The sequence below is a fragment of the Macaca thibetana genome, chromosome 14 (genome assembly GCF_024542745.1).
Source record: "Macaca thibetana thibetana isolate TM-01 chromosome 14, ASM2454274v1, whole genome shotgun sequence".
NCBI classification, from domain to species: domain Eukaryota; kingdom Metazoa; phylum Chordata; class Mammalia; order Primates; family Cercopithecidae; genus Macaca; species Macaca thibetana.
In genome coordinates, this window is record NC_065591.1 from 42,608,652 (window position 1) to 42,635,696 (window position 27,045).

General features: G+C 34.8%; 1 protein-coding gene and 1 long non-coding RNA gene across 3 annotated transcripts in view; one reads left to right on the plus strand and one right to left on the minus strand.

The window, feature by feature from the left end:
• The window catches only part of LOC126934722 (uncharacterized), an 81,403-nt gene that overhangs the window by 49,624 nt on the left and 4,734 nt on the right, over window positions 1-27,045 (minus strand). For both annotated transcript variants that reach the window (XR_007719090.1, XR_007719089.1), the window contains exon 2: window positions 22,072-22,207. This is a non-coding gene — a long non-coding RNA (uncharacterized LOC126934722). The remainder of the gene's footprint in view (window positions 1-22,071; window positions 22,208-27,045) is intronic.
• CCDC179 (coiled-coil domain containing 179) lies at window positions 180-13,173 on the plus strand. The gene is made up of 4 exons (XM_050755503.1): window positions 180-294; window positions 1,180-1,224; window positions 2,645-2,749; window positions 13,007-13,173. The coding sequence occupies exons 1-4, from the start codon at window positions 250-252 to the stop codon at window positions 13,016-13,018; spliced, it is 207 nt and encodes a 68-aa protein (XP_050611460.1). The 5' UTR covers window positions 180-249; the 3' UTR covers window positions 13,019-13,173.

Below are 27,045 nucleotides of genomic sequence, written 5' to 3' on the forward strand. Positions count from 1 at the left end.
ATATAGGGAATTATGGTAAACTGACTTCCATAAGTCAAAGACACTGCAGACAACTTGAGGCCTTGCCTTCCCTGCACTGGACTGGAATACAACTGGGCAAAGGGCGGGGCCCATAGCAGGGAGGAGAATAAAGAGAATTGTGATGGAACTGGGTGGGGGCAGGGTTTGAAGGCTGTGAGTGTTGGACCCCATAATCACTTGGTCCAGGACAGGCAGTAGGCGTCAGGGGGTGCCCTAAGGCTCCACGGCATGTGCCTGTACTGCTGGGACATCGAGCCTTCCCAAGTCAGCCCTGTGAGTCTGCTGGGGTCTATAACCTCACCTCTGCTACTCTGTCCTGTGCCTTGAGCTCCAGGCCACTGTGGCCTTGGCCATGGTACTTCTAGCTCTTACAAATGTGGTTTGGTGGTTGGGGTTGGGAAATTCCAGGTGATGTAAACAGACTACATCCTGACTGCTGGACCCCCCTGAAACAAGACAAAGCTCCACCTATTGTGTGCTTAGAGGTCAGGTACATCAACTGTATGTTGACTGCCCCATTGACCTGCCCTAGGAGGTGGAGTGGAAATTACAGAAGTAGGGAGCAGGATAAAGTTCTCAATTGCCAGATGTGGAACAGATTTCTCTTGGGTCTTCTGGTTAAAAGATTAGATGAAAATGAGTGAAGGAAGAAGTATTTAAGGTACAATCAAGAAATAGAGGAAGTGGTGAGAATCTAACAGCCAAGCTCCCTGTGCTTCAGAAAACCACATGATCTCAATACATCACCAATTATTCCTAGGCTTTGAAACCAGATTGAAGACTAGATTGTTCAATGGCACCGCTGAAGTCCTATACAAGCAGAAACATGCATTTTTCTATTTCTTGTACATTCTTTCCCTCCTGAATAATTGTTTTCTTATTTCTCATACTCTGCCTTTTATCTGTAAGGTGGCTCACAGTTGGTTCTTTTTATCATAATACTGTCTCCATCTTCCACCACAATTTTTATCTTAGATGTTTTAATTCTGAACCTTTTTTTCTTTTTTCTTTTTGTTTTTTTTTAACCTGCCTCTTATAGTCGAAATGATTCATATAATACATAAATGTAAAAGTAGCATAGGCTTACTAATAACTAATTTACTATTTTTTAATGACTTTTTTGTGTGTCAATGTGTTTTAATTTTGCATATTATATAGGAAGGACCAAGACAACATCATCCTTCAGAAGTCACTGAGCGGCAGGTAATGTTCAAATAAAGAACTAGGTTCTGGTTGTTTAAACATTGTGCATGTAACTTGTTCCTTTATGTAGTTGTCCCTAACATAATAGAACTTGTATTAAGTAGACACTTCGGTATATTTCTTGGGACTCTGGGATCTCATGACTACTATTGGAATGGGTCTTAACTAGAGTAAAGTAAATGACTTATGTTATTTTTTAATGTAACATTTGATACATATACAAAAACATACGTGGCAGATATAATTTATAAACTATAATATGTCTCCCATTTAAGGATTAAGATATTCGGTATTTCTGAATCCAGCTAGGGAATGCTTTTCTATTCTACCTCCTAAGATCTCTCCGAGAGGTAACCACCATCTGGAATTTTAGTTACATCAATCTCTTCCTTTTCTTTAATAGTTTGTTACATAGGTGCCTCTATGAGTGCATTATCTGCTTTTGCTTGGGTTTGAACTTTATAAACATAAGATCACACAAAATTTAGTGTATGATTTACTCTTTCTTCTCAGTATTATTTCCTAAGATCTATCTATATTGCTGTATATAGTCTCTTTATTTTCACTGCTGTTCAATATTTTGTCATGGAACATATCACAGTTCATTAATCCTTTCTCTTGTTTATGGACATTGTGTTATTTTTACATTTTCCTAAAATGAATAGTACTACTGCAAACATTCTAGTACACGGCTTCTTTCCCCATGCACAAGAATGCCTTGATTATTTAGGCAGGAGTGCAATGGTTAAATCATAGGGAAAGCAAATTTTCTATTGTTAAAAAGTAGTGCCACATTGTTTTCAAAGCAATTGTTCAACTTTATACTCCATTAGCAGTGGATTTTTTAAAAAGTTTGTTTTCAAAGCAATTGTACCAATTTATACTTTATTGGAAGTGGATAAAAAGTTATTGTTATTCATATCCTTTTTATTCTATTACTGTATTTCATTAGCTTCAAAGAATTCTAGTTTGATCTCCTAGGTCTCTGCTACTTGTAGATACCATACAATGGTGGCATAAAAATTTATGTGCGTCATGCAACATTTCAAAGGAGTGAATAATTGTTTTCTTGCTTCTGTAGAGAAAATTCGCTAGGTGTCTTTAATAACATTATTTTTAAAGGAAAAGTAAACACACTAATCCATGTGTCTGGATCTATTTAAATGTACACAGTGGTAAGATGAGAATCAAGAATAGTCTATTTGAAAACTCTACTGATGCTCCAATGTGGTTTTCTTCACCTATGAACCACACATTTGAACAAAAGGGATTTTCCTCCCTATTTCTATGTAGTTACGTAAACCGTTTGCAGTGGTGGTGTTTACCTTTTTTATTGACACAAACCAAAAATATAATCAGCATGTTATCTTTATATGTTACAAAAAAGTATGATTTTTCTTTCATTTTAATTTTTTTAAAGCTTGCAAATAAACGTATTCAGAATATGCAAAACCTAAAGAAAGAGAAGAGGAGATTGAATAAAAGGTTTGCAAGGCCTTCTCCTATTCCAGAACCAGGACTCCTAGTAAGTATAGAGGTTTCACTAAAATTAACAGATCATTAAATGCAACTGACATCCTCATTTTAATTCATGTAATATTCACTATAAATTTTGTTTTTCCCTTTCTCTTTGAGAAATTTGTAATTTCAGTCTTAAAAGTCTTATAATCAAAGTCTCATCTATTATTTAAATATCCTTTGCAGTCATCTCCTGTAGGTGATATGGTTTAATGAAAAGAGGATTATCATTGAAACCAGGTTGTTCGGGACTCCAGTCCTTGTTTTGCCATATGTTCGATGACTACATAAGGTTAATCACTTAAATCTTTTGGCTATATATCTGAAAATTTATTGCCAAATTTAAGGTCATATTAGTTCTCTTATATATTATCTCCTAGAAGTTTTGCAGTTGTATATGTTAAATTTAGGTCTATGATCCATAGCGAGTTAATGTTAATGAAAGGTGTCAGTGCCCAGATTATCATTATCATTTTCATGTAGATATCAAGTTCTAATACCATTTGTTGAAAAGACTATCTTTTCTCTATTGTATTGCCTTTGCTTCCATATCAAAGGTTTATTGACTATATATTTATGTGGGTTTATTTCTGAGTCCCCTATTCTGTTTCATTGAATCCTGCTTTTCACCAATAATATACTGTCTTGAAAACTATAGATTTACAGTAAGTCTAGAAATCAGGTAGTGTCAGTCCTCTTCTGTTCTTCTCCCTCAATGTTGTGTTGGCTATTCTGGAACTTTTCCCTTTCAATATAAAATTTAGAATCAGTTTGGTGAAATCTACAAAGTAACTTGCTAGAATTTTTATTGGGATTGTGCTGGATCCAAAGGATCAGTTTGGAAATAACTGATATCTTAAACAATATTCAGTCTTCTTATAAATTAACATAGAATTTCTCCTATTTATTTAGATCATCTTTTTTACCGGAGTTTTATAATTTTCCTGATCCAGATTTTATACATATTTTCTTGGATTTATGCCTAAGTATTTTATTTGTTGTTGTTAATTTAAATGGCAGGCTGTTTTTCACTTTGCATTCAAATTGTTCATTGTTGGCATAAAGGAAATCAATTGAATTTTCTGTATTAAACTTACATCCTGTAAACTTACTATAATTGTTTATTACTTCCAAGAGTTTTTTTGGTTGTTTTTTATTGCTATTATTGATTCTTTGGGATTTTCTACTTAGACAGTCAGGTCATCTGTGAAGGAAGACACGGAACAATTTATTTCTTTCTTCTCAAATGGTGTAACATTTATTTCCTTTTCTTGTCTTACTGTATTAGCTATGTCTTCCATTATGATGTTGAACAGAAGTGAGAAGGTACATTTTTGCCTTTTTCCTAATGTTAACTGAAAAAAAATCTGGTTTCTTGCCAGTAACTATAATGTTAGGTGTAGGTATTTTAGAGATGTTCCTTATTAAGTGGAAGACATCCCTCTCTACACCTACTACTGAAAACTTTTATCATAAATTGGTGCTGGATTTTGTCAAATTCTCATTATTCATTGTTCATATGATCATATGATTTTTCTCCTTTAGCCTTTTGATATGATATTTTCATTACATAATTTTTAGATGTTGAAACAGCCTTACATTCTTGGGATAAGTCTCAGATTGTGTATACTTATTTTTACACATTTGGATCAATTTGCTAACATTTTGTTGAGAATTTTTACATCTATGTTCATGAGAGATATTTGTCTATCATTTTCCTTTCTTTTAATATATTTTTCTGGTTTTGGTATTAGGATAATGCTAGCCTCACAGAATGAGTCAAGAAGTATTACCTCTGCTTCTATTTTCTGCAAGATATTATAAAGAATTAGTAAAATGTCTGCTTTAAATATTTGGTAGAATTAATCAGTGAAACCATCTGGGTCTAGTATTTTGTATTTTGAAAGACTGGTAATTATTAATTAATTTTTTAAATATATCATAATCCTATCTAGATTATCTATGTCTCATGTGAATTTTAGTAGATTGAATCCTTTTTAGATTTGGTCAGTTTTACCTAAGTTTTCAAGTTGATGAGCATAGAGCTGTTGATTATATTCTTTTATTTTTCTTTTAATGTTCATGGGATTGGCACTTATGGTCTGTCTTTTATTTATGATGTTAGTAATTTGTGTCTTTTTTGGTTAGTCTGGCAAAAGTTTATCAATTTTACTAATATTTTCAAAGAATTATATTTTGGTTTCATTAATTTTCTCTATTGTATTCTGTTTTCAATTTCATAGATTTCTGCATTAGTTTTTATGTCTTTTCTACTGCTTACTTTGGGTTTAATTTGCTCTTCTTCTTCCGGTTTCCTAAGGAGAAATCTTAGAATATTGAGTATAGATCTACTTCTTCTCTATTAATGCTATAAAATTTCTCAAAGCATCACTTTTACTATATCCTATAAATTTTAATAAATCATATTTTCATTTTCATTTTGTTCAGAATAGTCTAAATTTCTTTTGAAACCTCTTCATTGACCCATGTGTTAGTTATAAGTATATTCTTAATTTCCAAATATTTGAGGATTTTCCAGTTATCTTTCTTGTTATTGGTTTCTAGTTTAACTCCACTGTGGTCTGAGAACACACTTTGTATGATTTCTATCCTTTTAAATTTGCTAAGGTATATTTTAGTGACATTGAATGTGATCTGTCTTCGTGAATGTTCCATGTGTCTTGAGAAAAATGCGTGTTCTGCTGTTGGTAATTAAAGTAACTATTAACGTCAATTAAATTCAACTGACTGATGGTGCTGTTCAGTTCAAATATATTCTTACAGATTTTCTGCCTGCTAGATCTGTCAATTACTGTTAGAAGGAACTGACATTTCCAGCTATAATAGCAGATTTGTCTATTTCTTCGTGCACTTTTATCAGTTTTTGCCTCACATATTTTGACGTTGTGTTGTTAGGCACAAACACATTAAGGATTACTATGTAATTTTACCTCATTATTACTATGTAATGCCCCTCTTTATCATTGATAATTTTCTTGTTCTGAAGTCTGATTTGTCTGAAATTAATAATCCTTCTTCAGCTTTCTTTTGATTATTGTTAGCAAGGTATATCTTTCTCCATCCCTTTGACTCTGTCTGCCCTTATACTTAAAATGAGTTTCTTGTAAACAACATACAGTTGTGTATTGTATTTTTATTTATTCTGACAGTGTTTGTCTTTAAGATCATTGACATCTGAAGTGATTATTGATATAGTTGAGTTAGTATGTGCCTTATCTGTTACTGTCTTTTAGTTGTGGACTTATTTTTTCTTTCATTTATGTCTTTTGTTTTTCTACTCTTCTGCATTCTCTAGTTTTGAGCAATTTATATTATTCAATATTCTCTCCTGTCTTAGCATATCAATTATACTTGTTTTATTTTATTTTTTAACTTTTTCAGTGGTTTCCTTTACATTTGAACTATACATTTATAATTTGTTCAAGTTCACTTTCAAATAACACTATACTACTTTATGGGTAATGCAGTTACCTTCACAGTATTCCCATTCCCCTTTTCTTATTCTTCATAACATTATTGTCATTCACTTCTCCATAAAACATAAAAAACACATACATTGTTGCAATTATTATTTTGAACAAATTATTACTTAGATCAGTTAGAATAAGACAGATAAAATATTTTATTTTACCTTTTTTTTTTTTTTTTTTTCCATTTCTAATGCTCTTCCTTTCTTTATGTGCGTCCAAGTTTCTGACTTACAACATTTTCCTTTTCTCTGAAAATTTCTTAACTATCGCTGTGTGGGCAAGCTTACTAGGAACAAATATTCCTTCCATTTTTGTTTGTCTGAGGAAGTCTTTAGTTGTCTTTCACTTTGGAAGGATACTTGCACTTGATACGGAATCCTAGGTTTCTGCTCTTTTTCTTTGAACACTTTAAATATCTTACTCCATTCTCTTATTACTTGCATGATTTCTGTAAAGAAATCCTATGTAATTGTTGTTATTTATGTTCCTATTTATGTAAGTTATCCTACCACTTTTCCCCAGCTTCTTTCAAGATTTCATTTTCGTCTGATTTTTTTGCAGTTTAAATATCATATGTCTAGATGTAGACATTTATCTGGTGTTTATCCTGCTTTGTGTCTTACAAATTTTCTGGATCTGTGGTTTGTTGTCTATCATTAACTTTAGAAGTTTCTCATCTATTTTTATGTCAGTATTTATTCTGTTTCTCCTCCTTCTCTTCCTTCTTTCCTTTCTTTCTTCTTCCTTCTTCTTTCTTCTTCCTCTTCCTCTTCTTCCTCTTCCTTTCCTTCTTCCTTCTTTTTTCTCCAATTATGTATATTTATACTTTTGTAATTTTTGCTCAGTTTTTAAATAATGTATTCCTTTTTTTAATACTTTTTTCTCTTTACTGTTAGTTTGGGAAGTTTCTATTTACATATCTTTAAGCTATTTATTTTTTTTCCTCTGAGTTCAGCCTATTAATGAGTCTATCAATGTCATGCTTCATCTCCATTAAAATATTTTAGACTTTTAGTGTTAGTTTGATTTCTTCTTAGATTTTCCATTTTGCCTTATATTACCCATCTTTTCTTGCATTATGTCCACTTTTCTATCAGAACTTAGCATATTTGTCATAATTATTATAAGTTCCTAGTCTGATAATTCTAAAATATCTGCTATTATCTGAGTCTGGATCTGATTGATGCTTACTTTTTCACTTCAGATTGTTTCTGCCCTTTAGTGTGTCTTGTCATTTTTTACTGAAAGCTGGAAACGATGTATTGGGTAACAGAAACTAAGAAAGATAAGCCTGTAGTGCAGGTTTTATGCTTATCTGACTAATATTTAGGCTGCATTTTCTGTTCACTTGCAGCTGTGATATCAGAGGGTAAAATTTCCCCTGATTCAGTTTTGTCTTCCTCCTTATTTTTGGTCTTGCTAGGGACTCTTTCTTAAATAATATCTGCAGCTTGTAATTTTTTAAAGCTGAAATCCTCTGATATATACAGGAGACTAATTGATGTGTTGGTAAGTTGTAGAGGAAGAAGGGTTCCACAGCTTATGATTAGGATTCAGTCTTTAAGTGAGTCTGTATCTATAACTGCCCAATGGGCTCATTTTGCAAACTACCCAGATAGAGCCAATTTATCAAGACTGGGAATTGCAATAGAGAAAGAGTTTAATACACATAGAGCCAGCTAAACAGGAGACTAGAGCTTTATTATTAATCAAATCAGCCTCTCTGAAAATTCGGAGGCTAAGCTTTTTCAAGGATAGTTTTATGGGCAGGGGCCTATGGGAATGGGCTGTTGGTTGGTTGGGAATGAAATTACAGGGGTATGGAAAATGCCCCCTCATGAGACGAGTCCACTTCTGGGTGGGGACCACAGGACTAGTTGAGCTAAGGGTCTTGGGTCAATATCAGGCTGCCTGGTCATCAGAAATGCAAAAGCCTGAAAAGACATGTCAAAAGGTCAATCCTAGTTTCTACAATAGTGAATAGGGGAAGTTGCAAATCTTGTGACCTCCAGAATAATGGCTGGTAATCATTTGACTATGCCTGCATCATAGCAGAATTCAGGCCACTCTCATCCTCCTAACCTTGTGGCCTTTCATTAGTTTTACAAAGGTGGTTTAGTTTTGGGGACGGGCTATTATGAAACTGTAAACTAAATTTCTCCTATAGTTAGCTTTGTCCATGCCCTGGAATAACCAAGGGCAGTTGGGAGGTGAAAGGCAAGATGGAGCTGGTTAGATCAGAAGTCTTTACTGTCATAAGTTTTCACTGCAAGAGCAGTTTCCTATCCCTAGGATGTAAATTTCACAGCTTTTTCTTTGCTATTCTCTCTATTAGGTGAGATAGGAAAGCTATAGGGAACAGGAGTTGTGTATTTCCTTTCCCCTAAGTCACTTAGAATTTGGTAAAATCCAATTTATTTAGGCTCTGCTAAAATAGTTTCTCTTGAGAGCATGCTCTTGTAAAGAGAACGGAGAGCTCTGAGGTATTTTTAAATGATTACTTTTCCCCTTTCACTACTAGAAGCAAAAAAAGATTGTTCTCTGATCTTTACAGTGAGATCTAGTGAGGCTCCTGGAGGTAAAATTTAGGAAACTATGGAAGCTTCCTTAAGACTGTCCTCTCTACACCCAGAGCTTTTAATTTAAGCTGATGCATACTGAGCTTCCAGCCATTCATCAAATAAAGTTGACATGTTCCCACTGGTATTGGCCTTAGAGAGAAGGCTTCTGTTCCTGGCAAGTTCTGATTCTCCACATCCACTTGTCTGTCTCTCTGGTTTTCAGGGTAGTAGTTTGCCCTGTGCCCTCACTTCTTTGATGAATGTAACAAGATTAATTGCTTTTCAGTTTGTTCTGACTTTTTCTTATTGTAAGGATGGAAGGAACAAGCTCTTTTTATGTCAGACTGGAAAGCTCCACTTAAATCTCTTTGATCAAAATTGGTTTACTGGCCACCCCTAGCTGCAAATAAATTTAGAAATGTGAAAAATTAAACTGACTTCCTTGCTGCCCTGAAGAGAATAGAGGTACCATTAGCATGGAAGAAAGTACTTTCCTTCCTTTTATAGACTGTGAGGATTCTCTTTCTGCAACTTCCTCCTCTCTGAGATTTTGGAGAAAATGCATATTATGAGTAAAAGTTCAACCCATTGGCTTTGTTTTCCATTTTGTTTTTGCATAATGAAGGGAACTTACACATTGCCATACAGAAACCTAGGACCATCAACTATACACAGTTAGTGTTTTGCCTTAAATATCAACAAACCTCTTCCCTTGCTGATATACCAATGTTTATAACTCCAACCCCATAATCTGTGTCTCTCTTTTAAGCATTAAAATATGCCTATGCAACATATATTTTCACCTTTCAAGTTATCTCTTAGTATAAAGTATAATAATTTGAGATATAGGAAAGAAAAGAGAATTATTCCTGAATGTACCTTTCTATAGTGCAAGACAATTGCCATCATTTCTGAACCAAGTACCTCTTGATTCATTTACACACAGTTATTCGTTACTCTTTCTATCTCTTTGTCATTTCAATATCTAGTACCATCAATCTTTTTTTCTTCCATGACTTGGCCCTTAACAAACCATAGAAGGTTTTTAATTTCAAAAGCTCCCGTTTTTAACTAAAGTTAGAACTACCATTTGATCCAGCAATCCCACTACTGGGTATCTATCCAGAGGAAAATAAGTCATTATATCAAAAAGGCACTTACACAGGCATGTTTATAGAAGTGCAGTTTGCAATTGCAAAAATGTGGAACAAGTCTAAATGCACATCAAACAACCAGTGGATAAAGAAAATCTGATATATAGATAAAATGGAACAGTCATAAAATGAAACAAAATAATGGCATTTGCAGCAACCTGGATGAAGTTGCAGACCATTATTCTAAGTGAAGAAATTCAGGAATGGAAAATAAAATATTATGTATTCTTGATACAGGAGTTAAGAAGAAATTACTTAGGCAGATAGTGAGGGCATGGAAGTCCTTGTTAAGGTTTTCCCTTTAATGAAAAGCAGCCCCAAATCATTTTCCTTCTAACAAAGGGCAGGCCATAAAATCGAGCTGCAGACATAGATCTGGCCATTGTGCCAATCATGTTCAAAATGACAGTTCCATCTTCCCTTCTCTGCCAGCCACGTGTATAGTAAGAAGCAGAGAAGATGTCAATGGTCAAGGGGAAAATTCATCTGCATAATAAGGTTAGGGTGAGATGGCCAGCCTTCCCTGCATGCTGTGTAAACATCATACCTGATTGAACCAATCTGTGAGCCCTATGTAAATCAGACGCCTCCTCAAACCTGACTGTAAAATCTGTGGCCTCCACCACCGGCCAGTCTTTCCTCTCAGGAATCTCCTCTCCCTCACTAGAGAGAGAGCTGTTTTCCGGTCTCTTTCTTCCTCCTATTAAACCTCCACTCCTAAATTCCTCATGTGTGTCCGTGTCCTAAATTTTCTTGGCACGAGACAATGAACCCTGGATATTTAACCCAGACAACGTAGCTGCCTCATTCTCACCTACAAGTGGGAGCTAAGCCATGAGGTCACGAAGGCATAAGAATGATATAATGGACTTTAGGGACACATGGGGAAGGAAGGGAGGAAAGTGAGGGCTAAAAGACCATACCCAATGTATAGTCTTTATATAGACCAATATAGTGTATATTGGTCTGTTGATGGGTACAGCAAAATCTCGGAAATCACCACTAAAAAACTTATGAATATAACCAAAACCACCTGTTCCCCCCACAAATTAAAATAAGTTGCTATAAACTGAAAGAAAGCACCCCCTTTTTTCTTGAAGTGCCAGATGTTTTTTAAAGAAATGTCTACAAAACTGTTCTATACCATTCATCCCACCAACTCGTTTGAGGTTTCAGAGACAACTGAAATGTTTCATAAACAAATAAGAATATACAAAATAAGATATATTAAATATGAAAATCCTAAGTTCACTCTGGTACTTATGTTTTCATTTCCATTAATACAAAAATTCTGGGATTGTCTTCAGAACATCCAGATACTTTTTACTAATGGTATTGGGCATTTATAAAAGCTCTGACAACTCATAAAAGAGAAAGTATACCTTTCTTCCAAGAAAGAACACTGAGGAGCTCAAAGGTCCAAAATACACACTATGCTAAAAGGCTTCTCTTCACTTTTCAGAGAATGATAATAACAAGGAGTTACTGTGAAAACCCTATTCTAGTTTTTCTTCTATATATTGACCAAGATGTATAGTATCTCCTATTTAAGCTCAGGCATTCAGTGATTCTCAAATGTGGTCAAAAACAGTTTTTTTAATTTTGCTTTGTTTCATTTCAATTTTCAAATCATTGTGGATTGATAATTTTTAACATATACAATCACTCATAACATCGTCACAGTATCAAATTGTTACAAATGAATATAAATGTTTACTCTCAATTTCTCTATTAATCTTCTCTCAAAGTGATAATGAATATGACACACCAGAAACCATACTGCAGAGTAATACTGCTTTAATCTTTGTTGATTCTTCTCATTTTATCTTTTCATCTCTTATACATTTTGCAGTTTGCTTTGTTATAAGCAGTATCCCTACTATTGCTCTCTTCTTATTTTTTTCTGCTTAAATCGATTTTTAAGAAAAAATGCGATAATAGTTTTTGTACAATTTAAATGTTTTGGAACAAAATAAAGGCCTGAATTCCTAAAAATAAGTACTTTATTTGGCAAATAAGTTGTGCTCAGTAGAACAGAGGATGTGTGATGAAGCTAGAACACAGTTGTTAAAAGAAGTTTGAAAAAATATTTTTGTTTTTATTTTTGTCTGCTAAACTTCTTTTTTTTTTTCTTTTGAGACAAAGTCTTGCTCTGTTGGCCAGGCTGGAGTGCAGTGGCACAATCTCTGTTCACTGCAACCTCTGCCTCCCCGGCTCAAGCAATTCTCCTGCCTCAGCCTCCCGAGTAGCTGGGATTACAGGCGTGTGCCACCACGCCCAGCTAATTTTTGTATTTTTAGTGGAGATGGGGTTTCACCATGTTGGCCAGGCTGGTCTCAAATTCTCCTGACCTCAGGTAATCCGCCCGTCTCAGCCTCCCAAAGTGTTGGGATTACAGGCGTAAGCCACCATGCCCGGCCAATGTTTATATAATAAAACCTTTTAAAAATTATATTAAGTATATGTACTTACGAATGTTAAAATTATCGTTAAATATTATTTTAAGGTTAAACTTCTGCCAGTACTGATGTAGACAGTTTTTTCATTTTTCTTGTCTTTTATTTGTCCCTGTTGCTGACTTTATTCTGGGTCATTTTAAAACATAAACACACTCATCAGATGCCTAAGATATGCTGCGTTAGTGACTCACATAACATAAGACCTGGAAAATAAAAGCTTTATATTAACGTCTCTGTCACATCTATTATGTATAGAAATGACTTTGACCTTTCTCGTAACTGATATCCTCGGTTTCTACAAATTCTTTCTGCTTGCAGTATTTGTTGTATGAATTATAGAGGATTGTTCTATATCATATCCATCTTCAGATGTGATTTATTTGATGATAATGTTTTCTGTATCTGGCTTCTATCTGAATGTGACCTTACTTTAGTTTAAAATAGCATTCCTAGCTATTAAGAATTAATTTTTACAATAATTCTTGTATGAAATAGGTTTTCCCTGAGACCATTTCCAAATCATTTATGATATATATAATCTTTCCTTATATAAATTTTAATTACATTTCTTATTCTTTGTGTATTTTAATCTTGTTTAGTGGTCATCTTGATAAAGCAGGAGTCTATTTGAAGGAAACCATGCTCCAGATCAAAATGTGTGGATTGTGAACATCAAGTGACATATCATGAATTGATCATCTGAAAAATAAATGCAATACTCCACCATTTCAGGAAAATAAACGCAGTACAAGTATTTAATATCCAAGCTACATGCTCTAGAATTTTATTAAATACCATATCTCACTAACATGTTTTTTTTCCCCCTGTGGTAAACTTGAAATTTGCTGCTTTTCAACAAATAATAATGAATATGTGTAGCTAGGCTTTTGAAAAATATTGTTATCATGTTTAAATTTTTGCAAATGTTTTATGACATATTTAGATGTTTAGAAGTATGTTTTAATAATAGAACACCACATTTCCTCTGACGTATATTTATAATGGCTTACACTTAAAATGTTTAAATACTTTAAACAGTCCTAGGAGACTGTTATTACAACTAACTCCTATATTATGTGTTGCTATTGCAGATAAGCCATAGTATAATTAAAATTTCCATTTAAGGTAAAATTTGAATATTGAATTAAAATTTTACTTTTATGTATGAAATAAATGATAATTATCCCTGTCTCTCTAAAATTCTTAATTATAGTACTTAAGTAATTTGTAATATGTAGATTGAATTATCACAATTATTTTATAAATTAAAAGATTACAAAACTATTGGATTCACATGAACATTATATTTGGTAACCGACTTGCAATCTCTAAAATGCAATTTAAAGTGAGGTACAGGGAATTCTACTATTGGAAATGATGAACGTACTGTAATTATGTTTCCAAAATAAGCAACTAGAAAATAGGACAAAATACTGAAAACAATGGTTTCCCAGAAATGGAACAAAAGTGAGAAGGACTGTGATTTCTGAGACAAGAGAAATAAACGAGAGGAATCTATAATTATCCATTTACTGCCTGGAGGAGCATTCCAGATTATCGTCCAGGGAAAAGGATTATAAGTAGAGCACAGCAGTAATCCTGAGTTGAAGGTGAGTTGATGAACAGAAATAAAAAGTCAGGGAGTCTGAAGAAGCTAGAAGTTGTAGGGAAGGGTTCCACAGTAAGAACTATGTGAAGAACTTTGCAGATGTGCATATTGCTCATGTTGAGTCTTTGCTCATTGGTAAGCTGCATGTGCACAGAATGAAACTGAAAAAGGTCACATCATTTTATTCCTTCTGTTCTCCACAATGCCAGGTAGTAAAGAACTGGTTAGTGATAAGCTAAACAACCCTCAGCATTCATACCTCCAGAGGTAGATACTTGAATTTTGGCCAGCAAGCATGGAGAGTCCTTGTTGTTCAAACAGGGCATTTAGTAGAGAGACCACAAGAGTCATGTATTAGTAGAAGTGGTAAATTACCTGTAGCATAAAGATGACTCTAGGCCCAGCCTAAAGATGCTTAAAAACTTGTTTGAAAAAATCAGACTTATCTACAAGTAACTGCCCACCGGAACAAAGACTACAAAATCCAGGTATTTAACATACATGATGTCTAGTATACAATAATAAATTTCTAGGCATGCCAAAAAGCAGGAAAACAAAACACAGGATTGGGAGAACATAAAATCAATAGAAACCGAAACAGAAATGAAAAAAAATAGAATTAGAAAAAATTAATTTAAACATATATTACAAATACGTTAACTATGCTCAGTAATTGAAACAAAAACATGAACAAAAAGAGAGGAATGAAATATTTTAAAAAGAAGTAAATGGAACTTTAAAAAATATCAAAAATTCAAAAATTCACTAAATTAAATTAACAGTATATTAAATACAAATAAAGAAGTCACTAAAATTGAAGATATAATAAATATAGCCAGAAAAACCCAAACTGAAGCAAAGATAAAAAAGAGTGGGAAAATGACTAGTGCTTCACTGACTTGTGAGACCATATCAACTGGTCTAACATATAAATAACTGGGTATGTCAGAATGAGTTGGGATGAGAATTTTAAAACCATTTTGTATTAGTCTGTTCTCACACTGCTAATAAATATATAGCCGAGTATGGCTAATTTATAAAGAAAAGAAGTTTAATGGACTCACAGTTCCACATGGGTAGGGAGGCCTCACAACCATGGTGGAAGATGAAGAAAGAGTAAAGCGACTTCTTACACAGTGGCAGGCAAGGGAGAGCTTGTGCAGAGGAACTCCCATCTATAAAATCATCAGGTCTCATGAGACTTATTCACTACACTGAGAACAGCACAGGAAAGACCTGCCTCCATGGTTCAATTATCTCCCACTGGGTCCCTCCCATAACATGTGGGAATTACGGGAGCTACAATTCAAGATGAGATTTGGGTGGGGTCACAAACTATATCATTCTGACCCTGGTCCCTCCCAAATCTTATGTCCTCACATTTCAAAACCAACTATACCTTCCTAACAGTCCCCCAAAGTCTTAACTCATTTCACTATTAACTTAAAAGTCCACAGTCCAAAGTTCCATCTTAGACAAAATCCCTTCTGCCTAGGAGCCTGTAAAATCAAAAGCAATTTAGTTTGTTTCTAGATACAATGAGGGTATAGGCATTGGGAAAGTACCCATGCCAAATAGAAGAAATTGGACAAAACAAGAGGCTAAAGGTTCAATGCAAGTCCAAAATCCAGAGCAGAAGTCAAATCTTAAAGCTCCAAAATGATCTTCATTGACTCCATGTCTCACATCCAGGTCATGCTGATGCAAGCGGTGGGTTCCAATGGTCTTACACAGCTCCACCCCTGTGGCTTTGCAGGGTACAGCCCCCTCCTGGCTGCTTTCATGAGCTGGCATTGTCTGCAGCTTTTTCAGGCGCATGGTGAAAGCTGTCGATGGATCTACCATTCTGGGGCCTGCAGGACGGTGGCCCTCTTCTAACAGCTCCACTAGGTAGTACCCCAGTGGGGACTCTGTGGGTGCTTGCACCCCACATTTCCCTTCCTCACTGCCCTAGCAGAGGTTCTCCATGAGAGCTCCATCCCGGCAGCACCCCTGTCTGGACCTCCAGGCATTTCCATACATTTTCTGAAATCCAGGCAGAGGTTCCCAAACCTGAATTCCTGACTTGTGTGAACCCACAGGCCCAAAACCACGTGTAAACCCACCAAGGCTTGGGGCTTGCACTCTCTGAAGCAATGACCTGAGCTCTATGTTGGCCCCTTTAAGCCACATCTGGAACACGAAGCTCCAACTCTTGAGACTGCATGAAGCAGCAAGGCCCTGGACCTGGCCCACAAAACCATTTTTCCTCCTAGACCCCCTGGCTTGTGATAGGTAGGGCTTCTGTGAAGACCTCTAACATACCCTGCAGACATGTTTCCCATTGTTTTGGCAATTAACATGTGGCTCCTCATTATTTATGTAAATTTATCCAGCCAGCTTGAATTTCCCCTCAGAAAACAGTATTTTCTTTTCTATCTCATTGTCAGGCTGCAAATTTTCCAAACTGTTATCCTCTGCTTCTTCTTGAACGCTTACCACTTAGAAATTTCTTCTACTCAATATTCTAAATCATCTCTCTCAAATTCAAATTTCCACAGATCTCTAGGGCAGGGGCACAATGCCACAAGTCTCTCTGCATAGCAAGAGTGAGCTTTATTCTAGTTCTCAACAAGTTCCTCATTTCCATCTGAGACCACCTCAGCCTAGACCTTGTCGTCCACATCAACATCAGCATTTTGGTCAAAACCATTCCACAAGTCTCTAGGAAATTCCAAACTTTCCACATCTTCCTGTCTTCTTCTGAGCCTCTAAACTGTTCCAACTTCTGCATGTTATCCAGATCCAAAGTCGCTTTTACATTTTCAGGTACTTGTACAGCAGTACTCCACTCAACTGGTACCAATTTACTGTATTAGTCTGTTCTCACATTGCTAATAAAGATATACCTGAGACTGGGTAATTTATAGAGAAAAGAGGTTTAATGGACTCACAGTTTCACATGGCTGGAAAGGCCTCACAATCATGGCAGAGATGAAGGAAGAGAAAAGGAACTTCCTTTTCTCGTTTTTGAGATGGAGTCTTGCTGTGTTGCCCAGGATGGAGTACAATGGCACCACCTCAGCTAACTGCAGTCTGCCTTCTGGGTTCAAGTAATTATCGTGCCTCAGCCTCCCAAGTAGCTGGGACTACAGGCGTGTGCCACTACGTCTGTCTAATTTTTGTTTTTTTTGTTTTTTGTTTTTTTTTAAGTAGAGACGGGGTTTCACCATATTGGCCAGGCTGATCTTGAACACCTAACCTCAAATAATCAGCCTGCCTTGGCCTCCCAAAGTGCTGGGGTTACAAGCATAAGCCACCATGCCTGGTCCTACAAAGGAACTTCTTACATGGTGGCAGGCAAGAGATAGCTTGTACAGGGGAACTCCCATTTGTAAAACCATCAGATCTCCTGAGACTTATTCACTACCATGAGAACAGCATGGGAAAGACCTGCCCCCATGACTCAATTATCTCCCACCAGATTCCGTCCACAACTACACGTGGGAATTATAGGAGCTACAGTTCAAGATGAGATTTGGGTGAAGACACAGCCAAAACATGTCACATTTCTAAAACATTTCCAAATTAGATGGAAATGAAACCCACAGATCCAAAATGCTATAGAGAACACTAAGCAAAACAAAGAATAAACCTGCTCAAGTTACCTTGTCATAAAATTTCTCAAAAACATTGAAAAGAGAAAAGAAAGCAGCAGGGGAGGGGCCACCTTAAATGCTAAGAAACAAAGTGTAAGATATGAATCCCTCTCTGGCTGCCCATGAATCATGGCTGATGTCTTTTGCACTGACGTCCTCGGGGGAGGTGTCCTTCCAAACTGGGGAGCTTGTCCATGGAAATGGACTGGACTCCATGATGTGCCCTGCAGACACTGATGTGGCTCTATCCATTACTGTCTCATAGATCTCAGCCTTATAGGTGGACAGAACATGAGTTACCATACCAGCAGCTGCAACTACTTGAGTCTTATTGGAGGCAAGAAAGCTGAAGTATGGGTAGGGCCAGTATTTTCTGTTTTTTCCTTTTATTTCTAGTTGACACATAATCGTACATATTTATAGAATACAGAGTGGTATTTTGATACATGTGCAAAACACGTATTTTCCATATTCTTGATTCTGTGGCACCCAGGACTTTGTAGAGCCAGGGAGGGATTACCTTTTACAGGGTTACTTCTTAGAGGCAGTAAACAATTTGCTTGTGAGCAAGCCTTGATATTCAACCAATCCTGAGTCCACACTCTCACCCATCTCCTTTTATCAAGCTCCTGCAATCTGGGACACTGTCCCTCCAGTCTAGTCACCTCAGGGTCAGGGACTAACAACTAGGGGCCAACCTATAGCTGAGACCTCACTGAAATTATACAAGTTATTCAAACTATTTAATACTCAACTTGTTTAACTTGCTTACTTTTCTTCTCCGATTATTTTTTTCCCAGGAAAACCACAATAGTCACCCTCCAGTGCTCTCTCTGCCTGTTCATTTTGTCTCTGTGCTTCCCTGAGTGGCCCTTAACAGCATGACATGCCTACTAGTTCTTGGCGACTGTGATGTGACTATAATAAAAACATTTTCCTTCATGACAAACATTTTCATGTCTGTATGTCTTGCCATACCTGATTAAACAAAATCCCAGGTACATCTTAAAACTCCTTCATAAGATGAATTGGGGCATATTCCTTCTGCCTGTGTTTTCTGAAAATATTTGTATGAGATCGGTTTAATTTCTTATACGTTTGGTAGAAAACACCAGTGTACCCATCTGGGACTGGAGAATTGCTTATAGAAAGATTTTTAATTACACATTCATTTATATATATAAATAATATATACATTTCAAATTATATATGTAAATATATATATTTCAAATATATATGTGTTCAGATTTTCAATTTTGATCACTTTTAACATTTCTGCTAATAGTTATTTGTGTCTTTTCTTTTTGATCACTCCATCTAGACTTTATTAATTGTATTGACCTTTAAAAATATAATTTGAAGCTGGGCATGGTGGCTCACGCCTGTAATCCCAGCACTTTGGGAGGCCGAGGCAGGCAGATCACAAGGTCAGGAGATAGAGACCATCCTGGCCAACATGGTGAAACCTTGTCTCTACTAAAAATACAAAAATTAGCTGGGCATGGTGGAACATGCCTGTAATCCCAGCTACTCGGGAGGCTGAGGCAGGAGAATCGCTTGAACCAGGGAGTCAGAGGTTGCAGTGAGCCGAGATTGTGCCACTACACTCTAGCCTGGCGACAGAGTGAAACTCTATCTCAAAAAAAATATATATATATATACACACACACACACACACACAAATATATATATATGTATATATACACACAAACATATATAAGTATATATGCATGTATACATACAAATGTGTGTATGTATATAAAATTTAGAGTTTCATTTATTCTGTTATTTCTAGTTCATTTCTAGTCATATTTTCATAGTTCCTTCCTTCTACTTAACTTGGCTTAATTTACTCTTCTTTTCCTATTTTCATAATATACAACACAAGTTCAATTTCATATCTTTTTTTCTCATTGAGAAGAGCTATATGTGTTCTTTTAAGCACAAATTTTAGCTGTATTCACAAATATAAAGTGCATTTTATACTGAATTTTTATTCATTACAAAGTATTTTCTAATTTCCATTGTGAGTTCTTCTTTGACCCATGTATTATCCACATCCTTGTTTAATTTCCAAATGTTAGCAACTTTCCAGATATATCTGTGTGACTGATTTTTTTCATTAATTTCATTTTGACCAAAGAACATATTCTATATAACTTTAATCCTGTGAAATTTACTAAAACTTAATTTATGGCTCAATAGATGGTCTGTTTTTGTGTTGCAAGTTGCACTTGAGTATGTGTTCTATTGACATTGAGTGAAATATTTTATAAATGTCAATTAGGTCAAATTGTATGATAATGTTAAGTCTTCTGTATTTTTACTTATTTTCTTTTTGTCATGTCAGCTTACAAGAGAGGAATGTTTATTTTCCAACTATATGACTTATTCTGAACTATAATATGTTCTATTAATATAGCCATTTCACATTTTTCAGATTTATGTTTGCACAGTATTATTCCACCCTTTTATTTTTAACCTATAATAGTTCATACAGGCATACCTCATTTATTGTGCTTCACTTTATTGTGCCTGGCAGATATTGTTTTTGTTACAAATTGAAGGTCTGTAGGAACCTTGCATCAAGCAAGTCTATCAACACCATTTTCCCAAGAGCATGTGCTCACCTCTTGTCTCTGTGTCACATTTTGATAATTCTCACAATATTTCAAACTTTTTCATTATTATTATATTAGTTATGGTGACCTGCAATCAATGATCTTTCATAATACTGTTATAAATGTTTTCAGGTGCCATGAACCACACCCATATAAGATGATGAATTTAATCAATAAATGTATGTGTTGACTGCCCTACTGACCAGCCATTCCTCAATCTCACTCCCTCTTTTCACAACCTTCCTATTAACTGAGACAAAACAATATTGAAATTAGGTCAGTTAATATCCCTACAATGGTTTCTGAGTATTCACATGAAATAAAAAGCTACATGTCTCTCACTTTAAATCAAAAATAAAAAAAATTATTAATCTTAGTGAGGAAGGCATTGTGAAAGATTACAAAGGTCAAAAGCTATGCCTCTTGCACCAAAGAGTAAGCCAAGTTGTGAATGCAAATGTTTTAAAGGAAATTAAAAGTGCTACTTCAGTGAAGACGCAAATGATAAGAAAGTGAATCAGTATTATTGCTGATACAGAAAAGGTTTTAGTGGTCTGGATAGAAGATCAAACAAGCCACAATATTCCTTTACACCAAAGCCTATCCAAAGCAAGGTCCTAACTCATCAATTCTAAGAAAGCTAAGAGAGGTGAGGTAGCTGCGAAAGAAAAGTTTAAAGGTAGTAGAGGATGATGATACATGAGGTTTAAGGAAAGGAGCTGACTTCATAACATAAAATATCATAAGATAGTGAAAGTAGGCGTCCAAAAATGTTACAGGTAGAGTTAGAGGACAGTAAACAACCTAAGCGGCCAAAAACGTCACTGCATGCATCATCATATTCTTTGATCAGACTCACAATGTGTTTACCCTCCTTATCCACGGTCATTTGAACCTTATGATAAATCTTATTTGAAGATTTTATGAACATTAAATCATAATCCAATAAATAGTCTCTCTTCTGGCCAATATATCTCCATGGGTATAACATCCTGAGAAGGGTATAAATCAAATGCAAGGAATGCCTGGTCCTCAGTGTCTAAATTGTTATAAACTTGTTAACAGTAGACAAATCTATTTTTCCTACCACTTTTGTATTGCACCGTATACTTGTATTTGGGAGAGAAAAGGTTTGTCACAGGAGAAGTCATATAATTCTACAGTGTCCTTTTTTTTTTTTTTCTTTCCTGTCCCTTGGTGGAACTCCCTGTGGCCAAGGGCCTTAACAGTCAAAAGAGAAATAGTTAATTAATTGTTCTAAACCACATAGGAATGGATGTGGACAGACATTTGTTACTTCTTAAAATTATTATTTTAAGTAAAAAAGCCAACAACAAAACAAAACAAAAAAAAGTTACAAGACAGACTTATTTTTAACTTCTATGTGTTGAGCTACTGTGAGCTTGGTTTTTGTTACAGACTTATAGTAGTTAGCCTTATATACCAAACATAAGCATTGTTCTGAGAAATATAGATACATAGATAGATAGACAGACAGACAGACAGACAGACAGACAGACAGATAGATAGATAGATAGATAGATAGTGTTATACCCAGGAGGCTTTGTTACAAGATATTTTTATCCTGTTAGTAAAGAATTTCCTTTAATTCTATAGTAAGCAGAAAATTTCTATGGTTGGGGTGGATGCAAAAGTGACACATAATAGCTTAGAAGGCAACTAAACTTGTTTTACCAGCTGTTTAGGCATTTTTATACTCCCTTCTTGATTTGGAGGATTTGACCTTAACCTAATTTTTTCGCTGAAAGCTGGCCCTTACAATCTTATGCACCCACCTTTTCTCCAACAGTCGAGGCAGCTTGTATAGTTTTGGCAGCAGAATATTAGCAGTGAAACAGGTCCAGGCCCAGTGGGATACAAAAAGACGGAGATTCATACCTCTGGTTTTCAAAATACCATGATTTTGGTTTCCTTGGATGTAAAACAAGGAGAGATAATTAACATTTATAGTTTGACAATTATAAGAGTAATTCATATATCAGAATAGAAAAAGGAACCTATTACATTAGGGCACTAACTAAAAATATGAAGAAAAATTATAACTTGGTGCTTTCTAGAGGATTCTTGTAGCCAAGAAATAATGATCTAATCTGTTCTCAAAAAGTTAGGGATGAAATCTAGTATTAAGTGTTATGTCTTACCCTTGAAACATTTTTTAGCTGCCCTTTTAATCAAACAAAAAATTATAGCAAGGCCAATTTGTGTGCGAGGTAAGGTTTAGGCTTATGATGCTTGCCTGAATAGCTGCATAAAATGCAGCAAGAATTGATTGGCCATATAGACTCCTTTTGAGTTGGTTTTGCTGAAAGTTTACCTAAAAATAGGATACTTTAGTTTCAGTCTTGGTAAAATATCCAATGTCTCCAATTGTTTGAAAAAAATAATTGTAATTGAACTTATGCAGACAACTACATTGTCATAACATTCAATCTGAATTTTGGAGGACTCAGAAAGGTAAATTTGCTTAAAAAAAAAAATTTTACCCAAAAAAATTAAAATATTTTTTGACCCTTTTTAAACCAGAGCCACAGCTTTTAAAACAAGTGTTTGCCTTGGAAATGCCATTTACAAAACAAACAGCTCCTGAGAACTATTAGGCAATGTAGAATTTAGCAGCTCCTCACAATTAGTCCTAGAAAAGAGGCTCTTTGCTTATTAGGTAGCAAGATTTTGTGTAAGCCATTTTTATTTTACCATGGAACTCTTTTGGGAAACATTATTTCCATTATCATAGGGGTAGCTTCAGTTAATATTTCATAGCAAGGCAGTAAATGCCCTATCAAGTAGAAATTGCCTAGTTCGGTCATCGTCAGTGAAAGGTACTCACAGTTTTTTCCATCAGCCCCGATAAAAGCTCCACATAAAGGGCTATGCAGCAGAGGAAAGCGTTACCCTATATTTGTGGGCTTTTACTAGTTTCTATTTAGTGTGTTTAAATAACATTTTTAAACAAATAAATTTAGTAAATGTTTAAATAACATTTCCTAAAGAGCTGATTTATATGTCTTCAGTTTGTATAGTACCAGAAAAGGGAAAAACATCCTCCAGGTAGATATAGTACCCATTTTCATAAGACTTTTCAGTAAAAGGGGGTTACAACTACCTTACATAAAGCTGGTTTAAACATCTTAAAATCTATAATTCTATTAAACTGCATGTTTTTATGTTCAGGTCTCAGGAACCCTTTTTTACCCCCAGACCATTTTACTTTTTCTGGTGAAAAGGGTTTGGTTTCCCAGCACGGAGTTACATCTATAAGACCTATGAGGGACCGCAGATTTGATAAGCCTTCTTAAACAGTCCTGTCATTCTGTCACAGAGGCACCCATGTAAAAGGGGTCCCCTTAACCCCCAAATTTACCATGACCTAGGTAATAGGCATATTTGGCACGAGGTTATCCCAGTTATCATAAAGCTAGTCCAACATGGCTTGCATATGAAGCATATTAACTGCTTCATCTGCGGTACTTCACTTGGTATTTTATAGGGAGAGTGGGGCAATCCCCTTCTCGGTGCAAACAAACCTTACAATGGCATTATCTGGCCCACTAGGCTGATTGCTTTCTTAGGAATAACCTCCCGTGCATTTGGAACACATATACTCAGTGATTGTTCAGTAAAAAGCTGTGGGTCTTACATTAATCCAAACAAGCTCTTAAATTCTATAGCATTTAAAATTAATACTTTTGTCCTTAGAGTGTTTATTTTTGTAATCCACTATAGTAAAGATGTTTTTGAAGAAGTTGAATGATACCAATCTACAAAATGGAACAATTGCTTTACATTGCACCCTTTGGTTTTAAACAGTTACTTGGTTTTATCCTTCCCCCATATCGACCATTTTCTTGGTAACCACAGGGCTCACAGTTTTGTTGCCCTGTTTTTTTTTTTTTAATTATTTAGTTTTATCTGTATATTTTCCTTTTTTTATAAAGCAACTCTTAAATAGTTTCTTAACCAAAAAAACTTAAGATTTTTTGAAAATTGACATTCTTGTGTTTATAAAATTTTAACAAAAGCATACTTTATGCTTCTACTACTCTAACTTTTTAGTAACCCAAATTTCCAGTGGGGAAAAACTGAGGGTTTAAATATGACTTTAAGATTTTTAAATTACTGAAGAGTTTTGAGATTAAACTCACCGAAGTCATTTTACCAAAGATTATCAACATTATGTGAATTAAAAGGCATCTGAGCTAGCTTCTACCAATTTGATAAGCACTTACATTTTTTAAGTTACTCCATCAGAGCTCTTTTATGTAGCTTGGTGGTGAAATATCACTTCCACATGACAAATATAAATATAGGAATATAACAGGCATGCAAAATAAAAGTCATGTTCAAAAGTTACTTTATTTGCCGGTTTTCAAAAAAAAAAAAATTATTTCCCTTACTTTAGATAATTAGTAAAAGTTACAGGAACCAAAAAAAGGTGAAGGAAAGAGCCATCATTTTAGGCCTTTTCAAAAGAGAAAGAGTGGCACTTTTAAGATATCAATCTGAAGAATGTTAAAGAGGAGATTATAGAATTAAAAAACTTAAAAATTTCCTGCATTAAAAATAAGTCAACATTTCTAATAAAATATTGTTTTAATCAATTATTTAGTTTTGTATTAGTGCATTTTTAAATATTAAAGACTTATCTCTAGAAATATTATTATAGTTTCTTTTTAATTATAGCCAACTGAATTATACAACCCCTTAAAAATTCTTTTTACTAACCATATTACGACTTACACAGACCACTCACAGTAGTTAGACTTTCTGTTTTGCCCTAAATATCTCTCTTTCTTGAGCAACCCAGTTGTTTTGTTTTAGGGCAAAAGTTCACCACACAAGATTCTTTCTTTCCTTTTTACCTCCTTTACCAAAAATACCTCTTCATATCTTTAACATCCTTTATATCTCTCATTTCCTGATTCCTTTACCTTGTTTCATACATAACCCTTAAATAAGCTTTGAATTAGATGAAGATATTTTACCTTCAATAAGAACACTAAAAAAGTTTTTTATATTTTTTAATTTGGAAATTACCCAGATAGTTAATATCAAATAACCTTAGATCCTAAATTATGACACGTTTGTTCATAAGTATTTATTCCATTACACTTACCTGATTAATAGTTTACCTAGATTATTTATAAAAACTGTGATAGCTAGTATTTAAAGTTATTTTCCTATTAACCATTTTTATAACTTAATTTCAGGTATTTACTTAAATAATAACACTTATTAATTTTAAGGGTATTTATACCAAAAACTCAGGATTTAGCTGTTTTCTTTCAGCCAACAATATTTTATAAGCATATACAAGCAAAGATCATTCTTTCTTGGACTGGGTTTTATAGTTTATAACCCTTATGGCAAATCTGATAGTATTCTGCAGGAATAAACATGAAACTACTTGATCAATAAATGCAAACAAAATGCTAACATTGCTGATATTATTTTACCAATAGTTTTAAAGCCACCTTATTTATTAAAGATTTTACTTAAGTCATGCAAACTCGAAAAAACATTTTACTACTCTTTTTTTTTTAAGCCTCTGATTTAAGCACTTTTACCTATTTTATCTGTATTTTAGTAGTGAAACACTGTATGCATGACATAAATACATGGACATATCTAGGCATGCCGATAGAGGTACATTTATAGATTCATAAAGACTTCCTTCCTTTTCATTTTTTTTTTCAATTTTAGACTTTCAAATTCTTGATAACATGTTGCACCACCTAAGTAGTTTTCAGTTAAAAAGACCTAAATTTGCATATTAAAGGAAACAACTCAGGTGACAATCAGATAGCAAAATTTACATCATAAGGTACAGAAAGAAAAAGTTTGGTACGCTAAAGGAAAATTAAAATGAATTCATCTGCCAATTAAACATAAAATTATAGAATTTATAAAGGCCTTCAAATACATACACACATATATACATACATACATATACATACACAAAGATCCTATAGATTTACTTTAGTACTTTGGCCATGAGATGAATATAAATTCGCCAGTTTGCAAAAAAACGGTTAGATCCAAACAGTGGGTTTTTTTTTTTTTTTTTTTCTCAGTCCACCAGATTTAAAGCAGGCAGAAAATAGAGAAAGAGAACTTAAGAACTCTATAGTTTGCAGGTCGACCTTAGGGCTCTTTTTCCTTAAAGTAATATGTGCACAAAGACCATATTACTTCTATTTTACATAAACTCTGGAAAGTAGAGTTGCCACAAAACCTACGGAGTGCTCAAAAGGGGGTCATTCTCCTTGTTTATTTCCATATTCTTAGTGAATTTATTTCCTACTTTTTTTTTTTTTAAGGAGGAACTGATGAGCCGTGGATGAAAACGACAGTTCAGTTCCTCACTCAAACATGCACGGACAAGCCAAATTGAGATTAATTCTGAGAGAAAAGCAATTGAGGAGACCCTTTAGAAATGCATCTCTGAACTCAAATTGGGATCCTAAAGCAACAAATTCCTAGGAGAACAAAACAGCTCGGATAAATCAAGGACTATCAACCAAAACTGGAGGTCCGAGGCGCAGGAGGACTCACCAGTTCCACAGGAGGAGAAGCTCAAACTTGGTGAGGCTTCAGTGGGCTCCAGCTGGTACCTTAGCTCTGGTTTTGGGATACACCTTCGGGATCCAGAGTCTTCTCTGAGGCCCCGTGTGTTTGGGCGCCGTATTATTGTCGACAAAAAGAGTCGAACTCTGTAAATTATTTGAAGAGATTTATTCTGAGCCAAATAT

Excerpts from the sequence above, each read along its gene's own strand:
- CCDC179 (XM_050755503.1), top strand. The coding sequence starts at position 250 with ATGTGCCTGTACTGCTGGGACATCGAGCCTTCCCAAGTCAGCCCT. Across the intron at positions 295-1,179 it reads AGCCTTCCCAAGTCAGCCCT|GAAGGACCAAGACAACATCA; the intron begins GTGAGTCTGCTG and ends CATATTATATAG. Across the intron at positions 1,225-2,644 it reads CAGAAGTCACTGAGCGGCAG|CTTGCAAATAAACGTATTCA; the intron begins GTAATGTTCAAA and ends ATTTTTTTAAAG.